Genomic DNA, 24,881 nt, shown 5'->3' on the forward strand with positions numbered 1-24,881 from the left:
CGCGCCCCCTGGCGCGTTTGCAGATGGGGAACAAATTCCCCTTGAATACTGGGGGTCCCTGGGGGCCAACTACCCCACCAGGTACCTCCAGTATGCGCCAGGTAGCTGCGTTGCAGGGAGGTGTTCTGAGGCCACGCCCCTTTTTACACCTCTCTGCAACACAGCTCTGTGGCACTTACTGGAGGTAGCTGGTGGGCTAGTTGCACTCCAGGGCCCCTCAGTATTCAAGGGGAGTTAATCCCCCAACTTAAAACGCGCCACGGGGCGCGTTTGCACAGTGGTGAAGGGAGGGGGCGGGGCCTGAGTTCACATGTGTGCAAACACGGCCTGTGGCGCGGTTTAAGTTGGGGAATTAGTTCCTTGTCAATACTGAGAGTCCCTGGGGGCCAACTAGCCCACAAGGTACCTCCAGTAAGCGCCACGGAGCTGCACTGCCCGAGTGTTGTAAAAAGGGCCATGGCCTCTGAACACCTCTCTGCAACGCAGCCTCCGGGAGAATACTGGAGGTACTTGGTTGGCTAGTTGGCCCCCAGGGACCCACAGGATTGAGGAGGTATTAATTCTCTAACTTAAAACGCGCCACAGGGTGTGTTTAAAGACATATCACCTCAGGCCACGCCCCCTTCCTTCAGCCCTGTGGCGCGTTTTAAGTTGGGGAATTAATTCTCTTACAATACTGAGGGCCAACAAGTATCTCCAGTATGCGCCAGGGAGCTGTGTTGCAGACAGGTTTTCTGAGGCCACACCCTTTTTCACACCTCTCGGCAACGCAGCTCTGTGGCACTTACTGGAGGTACCTAGTGGGCTAGTTTGACCCTAGGGACCCTAAGGATTGAAGGGGTCTTAATCTCTCAACTTAGAACGGTGACAGGGCGCGTTTACCCAGTGGTGAAGGGAGGGGACGGGGCCTGATGTGATGTGTGCAAACACGCCCTGTTGCGCGTTTTAAGTTGGGGAAAAATTCCACTTCAAACCTGAGGGACAATGGGGGCCAAGTAGCACACCAGGTGCTTCCAGGAAGCGCCACTGTGCAGTGTTGCAGAGAGGTGGTGCAGGCTGTGCCCCTTTTTACATCTCCCTGCTGCACAGCTCTGTGGCGCTTACTGTATGTACTACGAATTCCGATTTACTCACCTGTTATCAGGAGAGACCTCAGTGCTTCATCTTTGAGTCCAGTACTGATCTTGAAAAGTAATTCTAACCATACTTACCAGTAACTTGAATTTCCTTCCATAGGAATCCATTGTCTGGTTTTCACCAGAAAAGTTTCTAAGTGGCGATTTTCACAAAGTAAAGATATTCCTAAAAAATCGCACATATGACTTAAACACATTCTTTCAACTGTTTACAGGAGATACACCAGTGCTGGATCCAGGATCCATCACTGAGTAAGAAAAAGTAACAATAACACTACTTACCTGTTAAGTGAATTTCCTTCCATAGGGTAACATTGACTGGTTTCACTTGGAAATTCTTCTAAGTGTGGAGTTTTGGAACTTTAAAATATTCCTATAAAATCAGAAGAACTATGAATTCCAATGTACTCACCTGTTTTCAGGAGAGACCTCAGTGCTGCATATTTGAGCCCAGTACTGATCCTGAAAAGTAATTCTAACCATACTTACCAGTAACTTGAATTTCCTTCCATAGGCTAACATTAACTGGTTTCACTTCTGAGAAAGTATATTTTGTAATGTAATGTATAATGTAATTATAATGTAATTTAAAAAATAAAATATCTAAAAATAAACTGTTTAAAAAAATGTAGAAAATCAGTATTCATTGAAAAAACCATAGGTTTCAGACATGTTATACTTAGGAATTAGCATTTAAAAAACCTTTGAGGGGGGAGGAGCTTGGCGGGCATCCGAGATGGCCGCTTGAGCACAGCGCTCTCCGGACCCTCGCCGCTCCCGACATTTTATCCTGGCTGAATCCTGATTTCTTGCAAGAATTCGTGTAGGGGACGTTTGGCTGATTACCCTGGCACTTTTCAGAAATTGATTTGGATCTCGTATTCCTGAGATATGGTGCTCTGAACTTTTGGGCTCCGCCCTTGAGGTGCGCCCGGGACGGGGTGCGGTACTGTAGCCGTCCTGCAATTGAACAACAACGGCAGGAGATCTGGCCTTGTGGGTCCCCCCTTCCTAAGTTTCGGTTTCGATTCCGTTCCGACTTGGGCCACGGATGTGGATGTCGTGTTGCGACTGAGACTTGGAGGCAGATCGGCTGTTGGGCTTTCATGTGAACTATTTGCTGGCTTGGCGACCTCTACCCGAGTTGTGCCCCCTTTTTATGTACTTTTGATCCTGTACTTTGGGTGTCGGGCCCGTCGAACCTGGTGGCTTGTCCTGTGACGCATCTTCAAAATGGCGGGCAGAGGGGACAGAGAGACGCGCAAGACGAAAACACCTCTGCGCGGAGCTCCAGTTCAATCAAATGTCATGGACCGTTATACCCATTCTAAGGGGTCCCCCGGAGCTGCCCTGCCTGGTTCTAGTATAGCGTCCGAACGAATTTTGGAAGAGTCGGCGGAGCCCTCCCTACAGGATATCATGGGCGCCATCTCGGGTGTGAGGGAATCCATCGGCCAACAGTACGAGGCCTTGGCCCACAAACTTGACACCGTGGCTATTGAGGTGAATCTGATTCGTGCTGATCTCGGCAAGACGAATGAGAGGGTACAATCACTGGATATTAAATCCTCTAGCCTTACGAATGACGTCTCGGAGCTCCAAACAGAGATTGGAAATCTCCGTCGGGGGAACGACTTCATGACCCGTCGCCTGGAGGACTTTGAAAATAGGGCGCGTCGCTGCAATGTTCGCCTGGTTGGTGTACCGGAAAACCCTGAACCCCACTCGGTGGATCTCCTGGTTGAGGATCTGGTCTTGAACCATTTGGCCCCTTCTGGTCTCACAAAATTTTTCACGGTGGAACGTGCGCATCGTGTTCCAGGGGGCAAAGTCAAGCCGGGAGCCCCGCCGAGACCCATTGTAGCGAAGCTTTTTCATTATAGAGACCGGGACGCTATCCTGCAGGCCTCGCGGGTGAAGGGCCCGGTGGCCTTTGAGAATGCTACGGTGAACTTTTACCCGGACTTTTCCCAACAGGTTCAGAGACAACGTATGGAGTTTCGTGGTGCCAAGAAACGTCTCCGGGATCGGGGCCTACGTTACGCCATGCTCTTTCCCACTAGACTCCGGGTTGAATACAATGAACGTACCCTTTTCTTTGATCGGCCAGATGCTGTTAATGACTGGCTGGACTCATTGCCTGACCGTCCTCCTGAGACAGACTCCGCCGCTCACCCTGGCGGTGCCGAAGGTGGTGTGGAGATCTAACTGTTCGGCTCTTATGTCTTATTTTGAATACATTCTCAGGAGTGTTGGCCGGCGTCCCTCTACATTGTGATCATTCTGTTTTTCGTTTGTTATTTTTGTTCTTGCTGAGGTCGGGGGGTGGATGGAACGGAGACCTTTCCTCCTCCGGGGTCTTTGTGTAGAATAGGGGTTCTTGGGCGACAGGCACACTGCAGGTTGGGGTGGCTCTTTAGCTTTTTGCAGGGGTGCAGGGTGGGGGGTGTTTCTCTTCAGTTTGGGGGAGGGGGGTTGGGAAGTTTTTTCTTTTCTGTGTGTTGTTTTCAAGGCGAGTTGCTCCTGTGTTTGCTGCTGTTTCTGATGTCAAGCTCATGGACGAGGGGTCTTGGCTCGGGTGGTTGGGATGGGGGGTAGAGGGTTGAAATTTCTTTCCTGGAACGTTAATGGCCTGGGAGATCGTATTAAGCGCAGTGTGGTCTTAAAATGTATACGACGTTTGTCACCGGACATTGTTTTCATGCAAGAAACCCATTTGATTGGTAATGTTTGTTATGCAATGAATAGATGGGGCTACCGCCTTGTGGCGCACTGGGGTTTACCTCCGGATCTAGGGGTGTGGGTATTCTTGTTCGAACCTCCCTCCCCCTGGCTATCGATGAGGTGATTCATGATGACCGTGGGAGATATACTGTCCTGGTGGGTAGATATGAAGGCCGCACCCTATCTCTCTTCAATGTTTATGTTCCCCCGGGTTTGCAGGCCTCTACTTTTACTGACTTGGGCCGTGTTCTGTTGGATCTCCCTGATAGCACTCTCTTTCTTGCCGGTGATTTTAACTCGGTGCTTTCCGGCCTTCACGATCGCCATCCCCCTAGAGATACCCCGCAGGCTCAGCAGTGGTTGGGTGGGTTTTTAGATACCTTTGGCCTTGTGGACTGCTGGCGACTGTTGCATCCTACTCAGCTCCAATACACCTTCCATTCTGGGGCCCATGGCAGTCTGTCCCGGCTGGATTATTTCCTGATGCCCGCAGCCCAATCATCGGCGGTTCGTGAGATTTTACATTTGCCGAGGGGTATTTCTGATCACTCGCCGCTCTGGCTTCGTTTCGAGGTTGGGGTAGAGGCGGCGGGCCGAGTGGCTCCCATTAACCCTTGGTATCTTTCCTCCCCTGAGACTCGTACCCTCTTGCTCAAGTCCATGGATGCATATTTCCTGGAAAATGAGGGGTCGGTCTCTTCGGCTGTGTCCCTGTGGGAAGCTTTTAAAACTGTGATTCGTGGACAGGCCCTTTCCTTGATTGTTGAAGCTAAGAGGGCAGGGAGGAAGGAGGTGGTGGACCTTGAGGGGGAGATCTCTGCTTTGGAGGACGAGTTGGAATCTGGTGTCACGCCTGAGAAACTCCATGCCCTGGGTCTAAAACAGTTTGCATATAAATCTCTGGTCACTGACGCTGCAAAGGTGATGTTTCGTGAGCAGCAGGGCAGATTGTACGATGTGGGTGACAAGGCGGGCAAACTCCTAGCGTGGTTGGACAAGAAAGAAAGAGTTAATCGTGTGGTGCCCGTGATTCAGTCTGCGAGTGGTGAGAATGTGATTGATCCGACCGCCATTGTTGATCGTTTTGCGGAATATTTCCGTGTGGTATATGCTCCCGTGTCTGTGAGGGATGTTGCCGACTCCCGCCTTCTTCTGCGTGATATCACTTTGCCCTGTGTCACCGACTTGGACCGTATTGCTTTGGACTCCCCTTTTACGAATGATGAGATAGCCAATGCAGTTCGATCGCTCCGTTCGGGCAAAGCACTGGGCCCGAACGGTTTGCCTATTGAGTTGTACAAATTACGCCCCGATAAGGTGGCGCCGTATCTCCGCGCCATGTTTCTAGAATCTCGTGAGCGGAACATGCTTCCTTATGATCAGCGTCTGGCGACAATCGTCGTCATTCCCAAAGAGGGTAAACCGCGTGACCTCTGTTCCTCGTATAGGCCCATATCCCTATTAAATGTTGAACCTAAGGTGTTGGCTAAACTTTTGGCGACCCGTCTCCTTTCGGTTCTTGGGGAGTTGGTCCATCCGGATCAGTCTGGCTTTATCCCGCATCGCAACACTGCTCTGAATTTACGTCGCCTCCACGGCGCGCTGGCGAGGGCGGGGCTTTTGACTGAACCGGCCATTTTGGCGTCCCTGGATGCCTCCATGGCCTTTGATACTGTGGAGTGGCCCTATTTATGGGCGACACTTGAGAAATTTGGATTCGGGTGCGAGTTTATTAGCTGGGTTAGGCTGTTGTACGCGGAACCTCTGGCGCAAGTTGTAGTGAACGGTAGAGTGTCTGCCCCCTTCTCCTTGGGCAGGGGTACCCGTCAGGGTTGCCCCTTGTCCCCTCTGTTGTTCGCGCTCGCTCTTGAACCGTTGGCGGCCTGGCTCCGTTGGGAACCGTCCCTTAAAGGTATTCGTTGGGCCCCGGACTTCGAAGACCGCGTCTCGCTTTATGCGGACGACATCCTCTTGTATCTTACTTCCCCTCGCAAGTCTTTATCTGTTTTATTTGACGTTCTTGCGTCCTTTGGCGCTAACTCAGGCCTCGTCATCAACTGGTCTAAATCCTGTGTATACGTTTTATCTGGTATCTTGCCTCCGTTGCCGAGTAGACTTCCTCTTCAGGTGGTCCGGGATGGTTTCAAATACTTGGGGGTTTTCGTTACCTTGGATCCGTCCCTTCGTTTTGATCGTAATCTCCTTCCCCCGTTGCTTAGGCTCCGTTTGGACGTTGCCCGCTGGCGCAAACTTCCCCTGTCTCCACTGGGTCGGGCGGCCCTGTTTAAGATGATGTCACTACCGCGGTTTCTCTACGCTCTCCAGAATTATTATGATCCTATCCCCAAGACCTATTTTCGGGAGATTGAGAGCCTTCAGAGGCAACTTATTTGGGATGGGCGACCGCGCATTGCTCTCGCGAAACTTTCCATCCCGTGGTACGATGGGGGCATGGCGCTCCCCGATATTAAGAGATACTACTGGGCTTCCCATCTGTCCTCTATTAATCACGCTATGTTCTCTCCGGGTCGTAATCCGGCGTTTGAGATGGATAAACTTCAGCTGCCGGGAGGTGACTTTAATAGAGTACTCTATTCTCGCTCCGCTGGGCGCCATCTTGTGGGACCTACTTTGACTGCTTTGACAGTGTGGCGTGCTGCGAATGTGAGCCTGGGCTGGGAGGATCGCTTGACGTTGGCGACGCCACTTTATGCTTCAGAACGTCTGGGCGGTCTTTGGTCTTCCAAGGGTTTTGACCGTTGGGACTTGATTGGGATCTCTAAAGTGGGGGATGTATATTCTAAGGGTTCTGTGCGCCCGTTTCAGGCCCTCCAGGCTGACTACGGCCTGAGTAGTCGGGAATTCTTTCGTTATTTACAGATCAGGCACGCTTTGGTTTCGGTGTTTGCTCCTGGTGAGATTCCGCCTGACTCTTCCCCACTTGAAGACCGTATCCTTGACGAACATCTTCCTGATAGCACTATCTCCCTGATCTATAAAAAGTTGATTAACAATCGGACTGACTTATTGGCCCGACTTCGGGAACAGTGGATGGGAGATGGGTTGGAACTTGATGATGAGGATTGGCAATCGGCCCTCTCCTCTCCGAAGGAGGTGGCTATACCGGCTCGACTCCGTCTGGTCCAATTGAAGATCCTTCATCGGGTGTACGTGACGGGACCGCGACTGATGGTGATGGGCTTTTCCTCCGATGGACTGTGTAAGCGTGGATGTGGTTTGCGTGCTACTTTCCTGCATATTCTTTGGGAGTGCCCGATGGTGGCTGCTTATTGGGTGGCCGTGCTTGATCTGATGACTGTGGTGACGGGGATATCCTTGCGACCGGAACCTCGTCGCTGTCTTTTGAATGTTTGGGAGCCCACGGACTATTCGGTGGCACAGACCAGATGGGCCACCCTGGGCTATATGATTGCGAAGCGAGATATTGCGCAACTCTGGGGGGCCTCCAGGCCCCCTGCCCTCTCGCAATGGGAGGATAATATGGATTGGTCCATGTTCCGTGAGAAAACTGTCTATGTGGCCAGGGGTAGACCCAGGGCATGGGTGAAGGTGTGGGGTCAATGGAACGAATACCGTGGCGACATTTGTACTCCTCCCCTTGTGGACACTATCGAGATTACCCTATCTCCTTAGGCTAGCGTTCCCGGAATCTTCATATAGGGACTGAGCTGGTGTCTCCGGCTCTTCCCCCCTTCTTCTTCCTGATCTCTGCCCCCCTCCCCCCCCCCCCCCACTCCATACTCCTTAGTGCTTAGGATATTATTACTGCACCTCCGCTGCTGTCCCCCCCTTGCGTCCCTTGGGCTGACCTTCAGTGATACACTCTCGCCTTTTTGTATGTTTGTTCTTTCATATATATAAAATCTGTTTTGGTCCTGTATATAATGTGGAGTATTGCATTGTTGATTGACGGTTACCTCTGCGGGCTTATGTGATATATGTGTCTACTCCTTTTTAGCGGCTGGCCCGTGTGGTTGTAGGCCCATCCTTGTACATTTCTGCTTGCTCAAATAAAGGTTTAAAAAAAAAAAAAAAAAAAAAAAAACCTTTGAAATTCACTGAAAAAAACCATAGGTTTCAGACAAGTTATAGTTAGGAATTACCATTTAAAAAACCTTAGACATTCACTGAAAAAACCATAGGTTTTCGGGGTGTTATAGTTAGTTGGACATTTCACTCGTACAAAACCATTGAAATTCCCCCGTTATAGTTAGTTGTAGTAACTATAATTCGCGCGCCCGCAATCCACTGCTGATGATGTCACATATTACATCATTCATGACATGGTCAGTATCACTGATGACATCTCAAGTGACATCACTGATGACATCATCTACGTGACAATCTGATACATCTTATCATACACTAGTATAACTTTTCAACACTCATTATAAAATATGAAGTACCATATTTGAAACCATTGACACACCAATACAAGTTTCTAAAAACCCACTCAGTGATTCCTACATCTACACACACATCTAAACACTTACCTATAGATTCACTCATACATGCTAACAAAGATCAATAGAACACTATTAAATATACTTATACACCTACATCAACATTACATCCCAGCACACTTCATTCACTTATGCATACATTCTACTCACTTATGCAAACAAATGATCATACTTATATTTACTAAGCTACACACTTACACAAACACCACTTTATTTATTGATATAGATAGTAACTCATACTTAGTGACTTATAAACTCACTATTACAAGTATACAGTTATCCATACGTCACTCATACAATCACTGAGTCTTATGTATACTTATTTATATACAACTGTCACATACACTGCCTTTTATATTTCTAGTTTCTTGGACATGTATCATTGAGTAATATATTTACTCATTACCACAACCATAAAGAGGTTCACGCACCCAAACAACTGTTTCCACATATAGTCTTAACTTTATATACCTACTAAATCAACTATTTACACATCTTTGGACAGTCACACACCTCCCACCCAACCACACACACATTCATTCACTATCCCATACAAATACTCACTTAACTAATCAATAACTAATATTGACTTTCACACTGCTAGTAACCAACTCATGTAGTAGTTTACACAACAAGAGATAGAGTGATACAGGTTTTCACACAGTTTAATCACTATCCCATATATTTAGTGAGACTAAATTTGTCACTTAGATAGTCAATCACATTGCTACTAAATCCTCCATTCAGACACTTATACATCCACTCAGTCTTCAAGGTGGATTGATATATATATATATATATATATATATATATATATAAAATCCTTTTTTAAATATCAAACCAAACCACATTCATTGGATGATATCATCAGTGATGTCATTTGAGATGTCATCAGTGATGTCACTGATCATGTCATGAATGATGTAATATGTGACATCATCAGCAGTGGATTGCGGGCGCGCAAGTTATAGTCACTACAACTAACTATAACAGGGGAATTTCAATGGTTTTGTGCGAGTGAAATGTCCAACTAACTAAAACACCCCTAAAACCTAAGGTAGGGGACATTCAACCTCCAGAGAGGATAAGTGTGTAACTACACCCACAATCCTAACATATCAAAGTCTATGGGGAGAAAAAACTCAAAATGTTCTTAAAGAAGAGAAAGAACCATAGAAGGGGACAATCTCTTAAGAGAAGAAAGAAATCCTCACAAGAAATACAGGCCATGGGTGTAATAACAAACCCCTAAGGGTTGAAATTTTATGACACTGCATACAAGATAACAGGGAAAGCAGTGTTCACGGCACAACCATGTTCAAAGAACATAAGTAGGCAACAACACAACCCCCCACAAAAATGGAGGTAACTGATATAAGCATTCAGAAAAATACTATGTAGAGACCTTGACTCAACTACATGTAAAGATTTCCAAGAAAGAGGAGTACATATCAAGGGAACAATAGACAATGTCCAGCCAAGGAGCTCACAACATAGCAAAGCTAGTATAACCACCATCAAGTAGGGTAGCAGAACCATCGTGAAAATCACCTTAAGTAAAACCCCCCCGTGCACCGTAGGAATCCAATGAAAAGTGCAACATGCAAAAAGGTAAACAAATAAAGGACAGATCAAAAAAGAATGCCCTAGTGGGAAACAGACCGCTGAGAAGAGCTCAAAACTACACTGAAGTGGAAATACAGGGTAGGCGAAAAGTACAAGCATGCTCTCTATATAAAACTCCCACAAAGGGCATACACAAAATGTTCCTATAAGAGATATTGAAAGTCAGAAATAATGCTAACCAACATACTGAAATGCTTCCTTAAGTGCAGGTGACATAGGTAAACTTCCTAACCAGAAGACAATACCACAAGCAAATGACCTCTTGAGCATGAACCCCACATTAGAGGAAAAAAGGGAAAGGAAAAATCTATGGTATAAGTATCCTTGGAACAACACAACCTGTCAAAGGAAGTATTGAAAGAATAACATCAGCTAACCACAGGAACACCACATTGGATGACACCAACAAGGGGAACTTAGACAACTATGTCACTGCCATAACATGACCAGCCATGTAAGAAACAAAGGATTAACATTCCCCATATAAGCCTAGTCTAGGTATATAACCAGAAAGAGAGAAAAATTAGGCCTCTGTTTCCCCTCATCTATCACAGAAACACCGTAAAGCAGAGACAGCCTGGGCACCTTAAAATGGGTGTCATCAAAGGGTATGTAGACCAAAGCAGCTTGGACAGGCCCTAAAAAGCATGAGGTGTGTAACCAGGCACGACAACGTAGTGCAACAGCGGATGCCATGGCCCGACCTACTGAATCAGTAGTATCCATGACGCATCTAATGATCAGTTTAGCTGCCTGTTGGACATCCCAAATCAACTGATCAAGGCTGGATCGGGGGTCATCTGGAAGTGATGGCCACATAGTTTGTAACAAGTCCCACAAAGCGTGAAAAACATGCCCAGGAACACAAGACATGTTAATGGACCTTAAAGCAGAACTAGTAGAGAGACAAATATGCTTGCCACATGTATCTTTGTCTTTTAGAATCTCTATTTGATGGAATATTAGGTGGAGAATTCATATTCTGTGAGGCTGAAGCAGCCTGTACCCTCAAACTACGAGAAGTGGATGTTTGAGGTGACAATACTTATCTCCAGGAGTAGAAAAACAGCTTTTAAGATAGGAGGCCAAACAGTTTCTTTTTCTGCCCTGAAGAAGTCCCAGAGGATGAAACGCTTTGGCTACGGTCTTATCTACTGTGAAGAAGAAATCACAAATAAAGGGATTGAAACCCACCTGCTGAATCAATGTCATGTTTAACTGTGTGGCTAAAGCATATTGATGAGCCAAAAATTCAGTTATGTAATTGTACTGCATTTTGTGAATAACTGCAATTAAGGGTGCTGGATCATTCAGGTTTTATGTTATTGAGGGATCTTTGTGGTCCCAGGAGACTTAGGGGTTTGAGTCTCAGATCCGGAGCACCTTACGGCCTTCTTTAGACATATTATCTTACAGCTAGATAAGTCAAGTCCCATTTGCCTCAATCCCTGAAAGAAATATTTTTGTTGTATCTCCAGGAGCAGTCTGGTGCCTGCGAGATATAGCACGTTCCACCGAGACCCCCATATCAGGCTTCGCCCAAGTATCCAACACTATGTCATACAAGACCTCACTATATGGAGAACAGGCTCCACCCCTGTCTAACCTTTACAAATGACATCAAAAAGGGGATCATTAGACTTTTCCACAGTAGGAACATAAATGCTCAAAGGCCATAGCCACTCTTCCTAACATGTCCGCAAAAGAGGAAGTTGCTTAAGTAGCAAGGCTAGGAGGGGAAAGAAGTCCCAAAGCTGTGGAAGACACCAACACACTAGCCTCCCCATGTCCAGAAGAGGTGCAATAGCCTCAGATATAGGCTGCAGTAGCCCCAACTCCTCTACATCATCTCCTAAATATGTCCTTTAGAAATACCACCATGAAAGGGCAGCCAAAAGTCAATATTCCCCACAGATAACTCCATCAACTCCGCACCCAACATTGACCGACACTGAGAAAGCGATGCCTCGACGTTGATAGGAGGAGGAGGAGGAGGAATGGATTTGATTGCCGATGCAGACGCGGATCGAGGACAGGCTCTGAAGGTCTGTGCCCCAAGGGGCTGTGCACCGGAACTGATCCAACGACTCAAAGTTCCAAACTGACACCAAGAGTAAACCCAGTGGCAGGGCTCCTCTCACCTCCATGGGGCCTGACAGCGCTACAGGGGAGGGTGAAGACCTAAAGATGAGATGTAGAGAGTTATAGTAAGCTCTAATTTGGGCTATTGATGCCCCTGCTCCCGGAAAGATGGGGAGGCATGCAGAAAAGTCATGTATGTTCTCCTCAACTGGCTAACGGGAGGAGCCATGAGAGAAGAAGTCTCCACAAGGCAAAGTCGGGGTGCAGCTACTTCAACAGCTTGTGCTTACTGTGGGACATAGATGAAAAACGATAACCACGTGAATGGCTCCGGCTCCTGGAATGGCCCCATGAACTGGCCTCTGTAACGAGAAGACAACGACTGAGGTCGATGCAAAGTCTCTCAAGACTGCGTCAGCCGCACCACCAGGAGATTCATCCAGTGCTCCTTGAGCACCTTTGGCTTCAGCTTTTGACAGGAGCCACGAATTTCGGAGTCGTGTATTCTCTCCAAACACCACATACAAATGGAATGGGGGTCCGTAGCCAACATCTGCCGTGCACAAGACCCACAAGGCTTAAAGAAAGAAGACATAAGGAAAGGGACACTGGTCCAATCAACAAAAAATGTAGGGGTAGGCCACAAAATGGTATGAGGAACAGCTTTTCCAGATTTGCGTTGCACGAGGAAAAGAAGAAACTGACATCCGCGCACCGAAGAGGACTTATGTTACTCCACTGATGTCACAACCGGAGTCGAAGTCATTAAGGAGTCATACGACGCTGTCCCCTGGCACGCAGAGTAACTGTTGAAAAAATTGCGGATCCAAATTGGCACCTGGAGAGTTCAAAAGTTAAGGAATCTGCAGCTATGCGTCTCTATAAGATATTTCCAATTGGGAGAAAGTTGCTATCTCATACTGGTGTCTTTGGAATTGTAATGATAAACTATATTTAATGGTAAAGTCAGGTTTTGATTACAATTTTGAAAAAAATGTTTTTTAGAAAGATCAATAGCTTTCTAAGGTTAAGCCTATTCAAAGTCAGCAAGGCTAGGCCACTACGACATCAAAAGAACAAAGAAACACCAGTGCGGATTCTGTTTAAACAACACAATGATTTAAATTGTGATCAAATAAATTAATTACTATGTTATGTTATGTTACGCAGACTTCTATAGCGCTATGATCAGCCTTTAATTCTTCATGTACATAACAAATTATTTATACCATTTTGCTTACAACTGTCAATGACAGAGAAACAGCATCTTTATGTCACAAATACAGTGCCACATAATACATAACCCACATCGGATAAACATCAATGCATTGAGACAATAATTAATTAATATGCACAACATAAAAAACATAACACACATGTAACATTCAAATATCAGTTCTGAATTTGAAAGCAACCAAAGATGTAAAAGTTAAAATACCCTTACTGAGACCCACTCTATTGGCTTATAACCTAGCAGTGTCAAAATAGTATTTTCCTTTAGTTTGAGTCCAAACACAGAGATCAACCTATTCAATTTATTTTCAACCAGCAATTCAATGCAAACCTATACTTATCTTTAACATGGAGACACTTCCTAGATATCAAGCTGTTGACGTGTTTAGAACCCAGCGTGGATCTGGGGTTCTCTTCAGGACCCAGAAATGTAGGAAAATAGGTTTTAGTAATGTCTTATGATAGGATTCTTCTTGCCCATGTTTTTTTGGTCTTTTTTTAGTTGAGGCACAGAGCATATAGATCAATCATGTCTCCTTCCAAATATTTTGGTTAAGTTACTTGCACTGCAGCAAGTCTGATTTATCTCAGTAATGATTTAGATTTGTAGTGCAAGCTTAAACAACGGTCTGTACCTGGGAAGAATGGTAAATTAATTTCACTGACTTTATTTGCAGTGCAGCCCTTCAGCTTTTTTTCAGTATGGAATTTCTTTCTGTCTTGTTTTTCAAATGTGTTGATTAATGTCTCTCTGTTATTCCTGCTGTGCATGCTATGACACAAACTGCCATTTTGAAAATGCCACTTTTAGAAAGTTGGCACTTTTCTGCCTATAGCTCTTTTGTCCCCACAGCCTGTCTTGGGTCACATGGCTGAGTGTAACTGGGAGACTTAGTGAATTCCTCCCAGCCAGTCACACAATAAAGGTATTAAGTGTGCCTGAATGGGCCATCTGCTGGCAGTATTGGTGGAGCAGGGGTAGAGGTGAGCACAGTCCCACTTGCAACTGAATGGGGGAGTGTTCTGCCTTCACATAAATGACCTATCACCTTCACATTGTCACTACAGCCGGCTTGGAACCAGGGAAGGGGAGTCGGAAAAGTCCATGCACTTCAAAGCCACTGTCTAGAAGCATCTCCCACCTTCCAGAAGGATGGTACCAGGGTATAAAAATAGGACCTCAGATACCAACATTATGCTTTACACTTGGAACTGCTGATGGACTCTCAGAGGACTGCCTGCTGCTGTGACCTGCTGTGCACTCTGCAAAACTGCCTTGCTGTACCTGGAAGGACTGCTGGACTACCTGGAGCCTGCCTTGAACCCTCAGAGGCCATCCCTACTATTGAGCCCCGCATCTTCACCTGAATGTAGGACTACTAAGAGCTACTTCAAGGGCTAATTTGCTGGCCTCCTGTTCGGTAACACAAAAGCTCCAACCATCTTTAACCCGCACCTAGACCCAGCCTGACTGAGTCCTGAGCGTCCAAGTGTTTTTCAACCAGTCCTGGACCCTTGGTTGTGGTGCTAAAGGTGCCAAGATGTCCAAATCCCTCAAATGAGTACTCAAATATTTTTGGGACAAAAACTGCTCTGAGAACTAAGAGGAGATTGGGACCAACCTGCTTGCCTATTTGCCCCAAGTGCATCGTCGGTCTGATTGACTTTACAGCTTCTCCCACCATGTTCTTCTCTAAAGCAGCAAATCCTATTCAGCAGTCCTTCATGAAAGGGATATCCGGACTCTTAGAACTGTCTTCAGCTACAGACCTCTGCCTCGTCCCGCTGGAGGTTTTCGACTTCCGAAGAAGAGACTAAGTCCGAACATAGAAATTATCACTGAGGCCTAGACCCAAGGCTTCCCGATGATGATGCCTCCTCGGACACCGCCTGCAGCCCAGCCCCTCTGAACTTGACCTTCTCAGAATATTATTCGAAGAAAAAAAATCAAAGTCTGAAGGTATGCAAAAGAAACAATTGATGGATGGAATGCTGGACAATGCAAAAATTAACCTCCAGTCACAAAGATCTGGGTTAAATCCATCATTCTTTTGCTTAACGCACAACCACAGTTTGGACCCAGCCATATGCAAATCAGTCTTGACCCTGTTCTTTGTGGGAACAGTCCAGCTCGAACTGCCAACCAAGGTCCAGCCTGGACTGGAAACATGCATCCTGGGACCGGTTTCAGGGCATCACCCTCATCAGCCAGACTAGCTTGAATTCAGTGGTGTAATGAGCATGGGTCCCATGTCTGGGCATACCCTTCCCACTTAGGGCGACATATGCAAAAGAAATAATTGATGGACGGAATGCTAGACAAAGCAAACATTTACCCCCAGTCAAAAGGATCTGGGTTAAATCCATCATTCTTTTGCTCACCACACCACCCCAGTTTGGACCCACCCATATGAAAATCAGTCTTGACCCTGTTCCTTGTGGGAACAGTCCAGCTCGAACGGCCAAGCCGGGTCCTCCCTGAAACGGAAGCACGCATCCTTGGATCCGTTTCAGGGCATCACCCTTTTTCAGCCAGGCTAGCTTGAATCCAGTGGTGTAGTGAGCAAGGGACCCACGTCTGGGCATATCCTTCCCACTTAGGGCGACATATCCAAAATAAACAATTGATTTACAGAATGCTGGACAAGGCAACATTCACCCCCAGTCACAAGGATCTGGGTTAAACCCATTATTCGTTTGCTCACCACACCACCCCAGTTTGGACCCAGCTATATGCAAATCAGTCTTGATCCTGTTCCTTCTGGGTACAGTCCAGCCCTAACTGCCAAGCCGGTCCTCCCTGGACCAGAAACAAGCATCCTGGGACCAGTTTCAGTGCATCACCCTTCATCAGCCAGGCTAGCTTGAATCCAGTGGTGTAGTGAGCACGGGACCCATGTCCGTGCATACCCTTCCCACTTATTCAAGCTAGCCTGGCTGATGAAGGGTGACATACCCCGAAACCGGTCCCAGGATGCTGGTTTACAGTCTAGCAAGGACCTGGCTTGGCAGTTCTGGCTGGACTGTTCTCAAAAACAACAGGGCCAAAACTGATTTACATATGGCTGGGTCCAAACTGGAGTGGTGTAGTCAGGCCCGGACTGACCGTTGCGGGCACCGGGCAATCCCCCGGTCGGCCGCATGGGTGGGGGCCGGTCTTGGGCCCCAGGGGGGCCGGCTTTGTTACAGGCCCGTTTTTTGCAGCATGGCTGCAAAAACGGCCCTGTAACAAAATCGGCCAAAAACCGGCCCTAGCAAAGAGCGCGGTCGCACCCCCAACCCCCCAGGGGGAGGGGGGGCTGGCCGAGCACTTTGCCAGGGCCGGTTTCAGTTCCCAGTCCGGCCCTGGGTGTAGTGGGCAAAGGAACAATGGATTTAACCCAGCTCGCTTGACTGGGGGAGAATGTTTGAATCATTCAGCATTCCGTCCATCATTTGCTACAGTTACACTTTTCGCCCTAAGTGGGACAGGTAAGGCCCAGATGTGGATCCCTTGATCACTGTGCCACTGGATTCAAGCTAGCCTGGCTTATGAAGGGTGACATACCCCGAAACCGGTCCCAGGATGCTTGTTCTGTCCAGGGAGAACCTGGCTTGTCAGTTCGGTCGGGACTGTTCCCATGAGGCACAGGATCAAGACTGATTTGCATATGGATGGGTCCAAACTGGGGTGGCCTAGTGGGCATAAGTACAATGGTTTTAACTCCGATCTCTTGACTGGGGGAGAATGTTTGAATCATTCAGCATTCTGTCCATCATTTGCTTCAGTTACACTTTTCGCCCTAAGTGGGACGGGTAATGCCCAGATGTGGATCCCTTGCTCACAGAGCCACTGGATTCAAGCTAACCTGGCTGATGAAGGGTGACATACCCAGATACCGGTCCCAGATTGCTTGTTCCAGTCCAGTTTGGTCTGGACTGTTCCCATGAGGCACAGGGTCAAGACTGATTTGCATATGGCTGGGTCCAAACTGGGGTGGCCTAGCGGGCAAAAGCACGATGGATTTAACCCAAATCTCTTGACTGGGGGAGAATGTTTGAATCATTCAGCATTCCGTCCATCATTTGCTGCAGTGACACTTTTCGCCATAAGTGGGATGGGTAATGCCCAGACTTGGATCCCTTGCTCACTGTGCCACTGGATTCAAGCTAGCCTGGCTGATGAAGGGTGACATACCCCGAAAGCGGTCCCAGGATGCTTGTTCCGGTCCAGGGAGGACCTGGCTTGGCAGTTCGGTCTGGGCTGTTCCCATGAGGCACAGGGTCAAGATTGATTTGCATATGGCTGGGTCCAAACTGGGGTGGGGTAGTAGGCAAAAGAACAATGAATTTAACCCAGATCTCTTGACTGGGGGATAGTGTTCAAATGATTCAGCATTCTTTCCATCATTTTTTGCAGCTACACAAAGTCTGAAGGTAAGCGCTGACTGGGCCCAATCCACTTCTAGTATCCGAACCACACTCCATCGTGGTCGGCCATATTTTTTTTTCACCTCGATTAAGTCTCTTGCGACTAGATGTCGGTGGTTGGAGATTTGATCTTTTCGATGCTAGATTTAACTAAAAACGTTTAAAATGTATAACTCCGGTTCTAGTGATAATTTATTAATATGTACATTATTTTCTAAATTGGTGTGGGATTTTCATTGTGTTCTGATTACACTGTATTACGGTTTGTGTGCTTCATAAATACTTTGCACATTGCCTCTAAATTAAGCCTGTGATTTTTGTGCTAAGCTACCCAAGGTTAGGCACAAGCTAATTTAGTGCTTTTTGTGGATGACTCTGCAAGGGGTTGTGGCTTTTGCTTGACCAGGACTCACACCCCAGTCAGCCAACAACCCAATTTCTCACACTAGCCAACTTGATACAATGTTGCAGTCTATCTAGCACCTCTGCTGTTTGGTAATGAAGACATTAGCAAGCTGAGATTTCATAAACCTTACTAAAAACACGAAAGCAGTTTCCCTAACACTAACAATAGGAAAAGGATCTAGTGCTACTTTTCCATGGCTCTATACAAATATCAATACAAAATAATACAGCTGCCCTTCTACTAAACAATAATGTAGTGCTTAAGGTATGATATCTTTATTAACTGTACAATTAATTAAAATCTTTACAGTAAAAAGGAGAGAGAACAAAGAACAGTGATTGCAAACTTCTTTGCTTAATAAAATGTGTACTTCTGTACTAGATAAAAATAAAAAAAAAAGTAAATAAAAAAAAAAGAATAAAAATACAGCACCCCTGTCTGAGTCCCGTATGATTGGCCTTTTCCCAACCTTGTGTGCCTTGAGGATGGTCTGTACAAGGGACGTTTCTTTCTTTGGGGGCCGTGCAAGTGGGGCACTGTCAATGGTAATGCATAACGAGATCCCTTCAGCTTTGGTCCGCAGCACTTGCCGTGGACTTCCCATGAGTTGTACTGCTTTCGTTAGCGACTTTTAAAGCTAACCTAATTTGGTGAATGAATTTCGCCAGTCTCGCTAGGGTCATTGTGTTGGAGGTTGACAGACACAAGGCTGATACTTCAGTGCATGACTTTATACTCTTGTTGAGGCAGTGCTTAAGGTAGTAACTCACCCGCAGAAGGGTTTTATTGAGAAAAATTATATTAACTGGCAAAAGTCTTTATGTAAACAAGGACATTGTTTTTCAAAGGCATAACTCTAACTGGAAATGTGGTTTATTGGGTGTAAATATTGGTGTTATACAGTGCCTAAGTTCCAAATCATCCACTTCCTGGAGTAAGCCTGATCCCTCAATTCACTATCCCTTGGAATTGGAGTTGATAGAGTCAGACTGTCACGGAGTCAATCGAGGCGAAAGTAAAGTCAGAGGCAGTGCAAAGTGAATGTCTTATTAGAAGTGTAATTGAACCCACTTCTTCCTTTTTCGTGAAGGTGGCATGGATTAAAGGCGTGTGGTTGGTAGCAGCCAGATATCCCAAAGGATCCCAAAGTACGAAATGGCGACTGGGTAGAGAATCAGGTAAGACCAGTGTTCTACTATGATCCTTCTTGCACATATCTCTGACTGAACAGTGTACAATATGAGACTAACGGCATTACTGTTACATTTCCGTTTCTAACAGACATTGCAAAATTATACAAGGTAGCTGTGCGAATGTAGTATTCAGTACTCTTCTTAAACACAGATGCTGAGAAAGAAAGAAAACTGGGTGGTTTGCTCGAAATGTATCTCGCAGCCAGGCACCATGAGTGCCGTCTGAAATCAACATCTAAAAGTTTGAAAAAAGAGGATACATCGTTGAAGATAACTGGGGCCTCTACACTGATAGCCGAAAACATCAGAGTTGTGATTTAATTATTTCTCAATGGATACTCATTTCAAATCATCATTTTTTTGTGGCCTAGAATACTTTAGTCTAATCAGTGCTTAATTTGTCACAGAATAAAGTGTTGTGCCCAAAGTTTTGCCCAAAAGCACGCAGCCGGCGTTATTGAAGGTCATGGTGCAGAATACCAAGGCTTCTTAGTCCTGATTCCACCCCATGCCTCTTCAGTCCAACACAAGACACTCCCCAGCGTCTTTATCTCCCACTTGCAGGTCTTTCCATCCTTCATTTCTTCTTTTGTCACTGTTTTTCTCTTCCTCCTTCTTTCACCCAGGTTATGTTTTTCTCACCCTTGCTATGCATGGTCAAAATACGTGTTAATGCCCAAAATGAGTGCCGGTGGGCCCCATTTGCAACCACCAGCTCAAATTAAACACTGGCCTAGATGTGACTAACAACTAACAAAAGCAGACTTAAGAAATGCAAAACCTGTTTTAACACGGGTTAAATTAATCAGAAACTAAAAGGCTAATGAAAACTGAATTTCTAGCTTTCCATTGTTACTAAAACCCACATGTGGTACAAGGGCCATATCACTGCCATTAACGACCATTGTTAATCTTAACAGCATGCCAGTTAGATTCAAGTGCACCTCAAGGCGTGCTCTGCATGATGGATGGCACCATGAAATCACATGGTTAAGATGACTTTAAAAGGAGAGAGAGGAAAAGCACACTAGAAGACAGGCAACTTCTACACGGATGCTACTGAGTACACGAATGTATTGTTCAGAAAATACATTTCCTAACATGTTATTCACGTATTTAAAAAAAGGAAAATTGTTAATGTCGTATGTTTGCTTTACCTCCAGTGTCGTATCTGCAACTAGATCCATAAGCGAAGTCCAGTTTTTGACAGTTCCAACAAATGTTGACTCTGCAAGGAGTAAAGGGACAGTACGATGTCCTAGACCACATTCCATTGTGATTTGGATGGATTTTACATCAATGTCAAAGCTTTCAATTTTTTTTGTGCTTTCTGAGTCTGTGAAAGTTTCTTGCAGTTCATGGGCTACATCAACTCCTAAAAACCAATAGTGACATCTGTCAATTGTTTTCACATCCCAGAGGTTATTGGCTTCGCTAGGCGTGTCTTTGGATTCATCTTCTTTTGCCTTTGGCTTTAAGGCCGCCATGATTGTCAGCACCGTGTTCAGAATTATAGGAGATATCTAAAACAAACAGAAAATAAGTATAAAAAAGGTCATAGGTCATTCTTGCTTTTTGCAATAAAATGTAAGCAGTGTAATTATGGGGGGCAGAGGGGTTACTTTTTCAGCTGAACTGCTACAGTAATTTACTCTGTATTCCTCTCACACACCACTGAGGTACATCGTACCAAAAACATAGCACCCGAGATCTGTAGACTATTTGACAAATGAAGAAGGATGTAAATAAATGCCATAGGATGATATTTAGTAAATAAAGTTGGCGAGCAAGTTTAAGTTACATACTTTCTCTGTGAGGGCTGTTATGTATTTTAATATACTATTTTTGGAGAGTATTAAAACACAGGATGGTTTAAAACCTTGAGCTGGGAGCCATGTTACAAGTATTTTAAACTTATCTAAGCTGATTGGTTCATTAATGATGTTATACACGTTTACATATTTATTGGTAAAGGGTGTTTTAATTACATTTTCAGAATTTCTAAAGATTTGAGAAAGACGTTCATTTAAAGAGTTTGCCAAAAACTGCATATGCAGCTCAGGTCCGATTAGAGCTAGGTCTCCTAAACCACTAAATGCTAAGCGCAGGTGCTTGCTTAAAGTTAAGGCAGGCCAGAGCTGGTTCCCTCGAGTCTTTGCTATGGTTAGATATTAGCTTCAGCAATCCTGGTGGGTCACAAAGTCTGTTCGTTCACGAATGTGTGCAGCAATTATCAGCAAGTGACCTCTGGAACCTTAACCCAAACGCAGCTTTTAAAATAAGTATCAAGAAGCACACCCAATTGTGTTCCCACTCTTCTGACAAAGCGTCCCTTAAGCGAAGGTTACCCTGTCCTAGAAGAGAACCTTTATATTAATAATTTTACTGTCTTACTTTTATTGAGAATGATGGGAGGAGCCCAGTGAAAAACACTTGAATAATGTTGTTAAGCTTGGTCTCTTTTATGTGGATTGTAATGATTTAATTATTCAAACAATAAAGTATCAGAGAGGGTTTGACCATTAATATTATAAGAGAGCTAATTGTGGTGTTAGAGACAGGGAACAAAACAAATCTAGGTGCAGGAAAGTGTTATTGTACTGGATATGTGTTATGTTCCTAATGAATGATTTCCGAACCTTCCGGTATGCCACACGTTTAAGCAACTGACGGATCTCTATTGACATGACATGACAAGACGTTCCACTGCCTATGATCAGCCTCAACACATGACAGTCACAGCCAGCGCTTGATTTGTAGAAGAATGAGTGCCCATTTCCAAAGCTTTGCTCATAGGCCTTCAGCTGCTGCTCCTAGATGTTGATTTGCCAAATACAAAGGCTGCATAGTCTTGAAACAACTCATGGCTTTTTAATCCCCCACCAGGCACTCCCTACCTCTTTATCTTATGTTTTCTGGTTCCTGCTCTCTCCCTCACCGATGTTTTTTTCGTCTTTCTCTTCCTTCGTCTTTGCACTTTGTGTTTTTTGGTCTCGACTATTATATCCCGCAAGGATAAATAGGCGAGTATATAGTAGGCAAAACAAAATCTCTACCAACTGCGGATTACGTCCAGTTCATGTGATGCAGTCGTGTGAGACGCGCGCGTGCACGTCAAACCCATCAGCCTAGCATCAGACTTCAATGGAATGCGCTCCCATGTCATGTCATGTCATGTCATGTCTATATATACAAGAACCTTTGACATGACATTAATGCGCTCCCAAGCTGCTCCTCTGCCCCCGCATCAGACTCCAAAGCAATGCGCTCCCGCCCGCCCCGCCCCCCCACAGCAATGCCGAGAGCTTGTTTATTTAACAATAGCGATCGCGAAAGCTATCGCTTTCAATGCTGCCTGTTTCATATAGTATGGTTGTTGTTCTGCCCCAATTTGAAAGAATGTTGTGTACAAAATCCTGAATGTTCTTTTTCAGTATGATTCTATCGCTAATCTGTTTGCGGTTACCCATTCACTCATGTAACAGAGATGTTGCCTCTCCTCTACATTTCCCCGTATATTTCTGCACAGCGCTATGGAAGACCATGTACAACAAAATAATGTTTTAAATATTTACCTGCCACCTACAGGGGTTCTGAGGGCAGCGTGACCTGTCACACCATAGCTTTTGCCATTCGCTTCATTGCCATTACATCTATTTTCTTGGCGTTCCCACTTTCTGGCTGGCTGGCGCAGTGATCTTTGCAGCCGCACACCCCCTTTGAAATGTTTGTGCTGCGCCTTGGGTATCACAGGAAAGAGTTGAGCAGAGAAATTGCCAACAGCAGTCTCTGCCATCCCAACTTCCCACGCTTTTGAAATGTGCTCTTGTCAAACAGCTCCATGCAGATCAAAGCATCGCTTTGATATTCTTATCACCATCACCTCCTGAACCAGCCTCCTGCCTTGGCAGAAAGCAGCCTTAATTGACACTCAGATGCAAAGGAGCCGGGTTGCTGTTATCTGCGTGCAGGTCCTGAGAAAAATGTTAATTGTGACAGAATAGGCCACTTCTGGCAAACCGTGTTCCAATCTATTCTGTTGAATCAATATCTTTGACACTGAATGGGTGTTATGACATCCCTGCTCTTTAAGCTCTGCGGCGCTGCATTCCTTGTTGTTCTGGCCATATTGTGTTCATCATTATTTTAGCTGCTTTGTCGAATTCCGTCGTGCATCACTGTGCTTTCTGAATCGAGCATTTTACATTTCTTTCCCTTAAAGTCCATAAACTCTCAATGCGGTAAGTGGCTTTTACCAGGAGAGACATCTTTTACCTCTGGGTGTTTTTATCGCTTTGCCTATACTATCGAAGTTAATGCACAGAATGTATGAGAAGCAGATCAGATAAAGGGTGACAGACTAAAGGGTTTGTGGTTACCTCTGGTTTTATTTAGCGTTTACTGAATGGAATACTAACAGGGCTCATATGAGGTCTACATTGATAGAACAGGATACCTATGGAGCCCAGAGGCCTTATCATTGAGGCGCACGTCAGTGCAGTACAACGTACTGTTACTATGCAATTGCACGTTTTACTTGGACTTTTTCAGACTTAGTGCATAGCTCTGGAAAAGACAGGCAGCCACTGTTCATTGTATCTGTGCCGTGCTGTCTGCACTAAGTTCTCGGAGCAATTCCAAGTTAACTGTATGCATTTTGGAACTGCATAAAAACAGGCAATGTTAGAAAAGCAAATTGAAACGAGGAGCTTAACAACTTCACACTAGTTAAGTGCTGTTACCGGGCCCAAGTTGATATTGATTGTCGTACTAACCATTTATATAAGAATGCTGACCCACAACCACTTTTTTCTAACTATGGTTATGTACTGTGTGTGTACTGGGTTCGCATCTATCAACTCATGCACTGACTTCCCATTTTCAACAATACCCACATCTTTTGTAACCACTTACATGAGGGGTCTTCTGGCTACTTCCAAGACATTAAAATTTCTTGGAGTCAAAGGGATATTTTTTCTTAGATCCGTGGGCCAGTATATAGTCTGTGATGGACCCCAGGCACAACTGTGTGTTGTGCAAAGTTAGTGTGTCTTATTAAAATATCTTCTCACTGATCTTCCTAAACTACGTTCCCCAGTTCTCTCTCAAACTGTTCATGGGAAGTCAGCTTTTATACAGGCAGAGGTTTTATTTGCATATACAGATCAGTGATGTAGCCCGTGTTTGATCAGTGAACATTTCAACCAACTTCTTAGGTGGCGTCAAAAGTCTGGCTTCTCATTCACTAAAGTAAAGTAGCATAGCATAGTGCCTCACTGCCGGGTAATAAAACCTCTCCTCATTTTGTAGATCAACTTCGTCCCGAAACTGGCGAGAGGAGTTCATGTAAAGGTCTCCCTCCAGAGTGCATCAATTTCCACCAACTGAGAAAGACTGACTGTCCAGTCCTGGAGAGAAGTCGGTGTTCCTAAGCTGTGACATAATTGATGAAAAGGTCAAAGCCAAGTTTTTTTCTAACTCCAATTGCATCTCATCTCTTTAGACTGGCCCTAGTGACTGGGGAAATGGACAGACAATGTAGGCGATACTTGGATGTTTTCATAATTGGGCAAAAATTAAGAAGCTT

General features: G+C 45.4%; 1 protein-coding gene and 1 long non-coding RNA gene across 3 annotated transcripts in view; one reads left to right on the forward strand and one right to left on the reverse strand.

Annotated features, from left to right (window-relative positions):
- VPS13C (vacuolar protein sorting 13 homolog C) overlaps window positions 1-24,881 on the reverse strand; it is a 2,773,485-nt gene that overhangs the window by 1,279,532 nt on the left and 1,469,072 nt on the right. For both annotated transcript variants that reach the window (XM_078680824.1, XM_078680823.1), the window contains exon 52: window positions 20,452-20,817. In XM_078680824.1, the coding sequence (XP_078536950.1) occupies window positions 20,452-20,817 (366 nt within the window). The remainder of the gene's footprint in view (window positions 1-20,451; window positions 20,818-24,881) is intronic.
- LOC144822865 (uncharacterized) overlaps window positions 1-24,881 on the forward strand; it is a 790,049-nt gene that overhangs the window by 181,505 nt on the left and 583,663 nt on the right. The window contains exon 2 of the long non-coding RNA XR_013608711.1: window positions 19,192-19,279. This is a non-coding gene — a long non-coding RNA (uncharacterized LOC144822865). The remainder of the gene's footprint in view (window positions 1-19,191; window positions 19,280-24,881) is intronic.

The sequence above is a fragment of the Lissotriton helveticus genome, chromosome 3_1, assembly GCF_964261635.1.
Source record: "Lissotriton helveticus chromosome 3_1, aLisHel1.1, whole genome shotgun sequence".
Classification (NCBI taxonomy): Eukaryota; Metazoa; Chordata; class Amphibia; order Caudata; family Salamandridae; genus Lissotriton; species Lissotriton helveticus.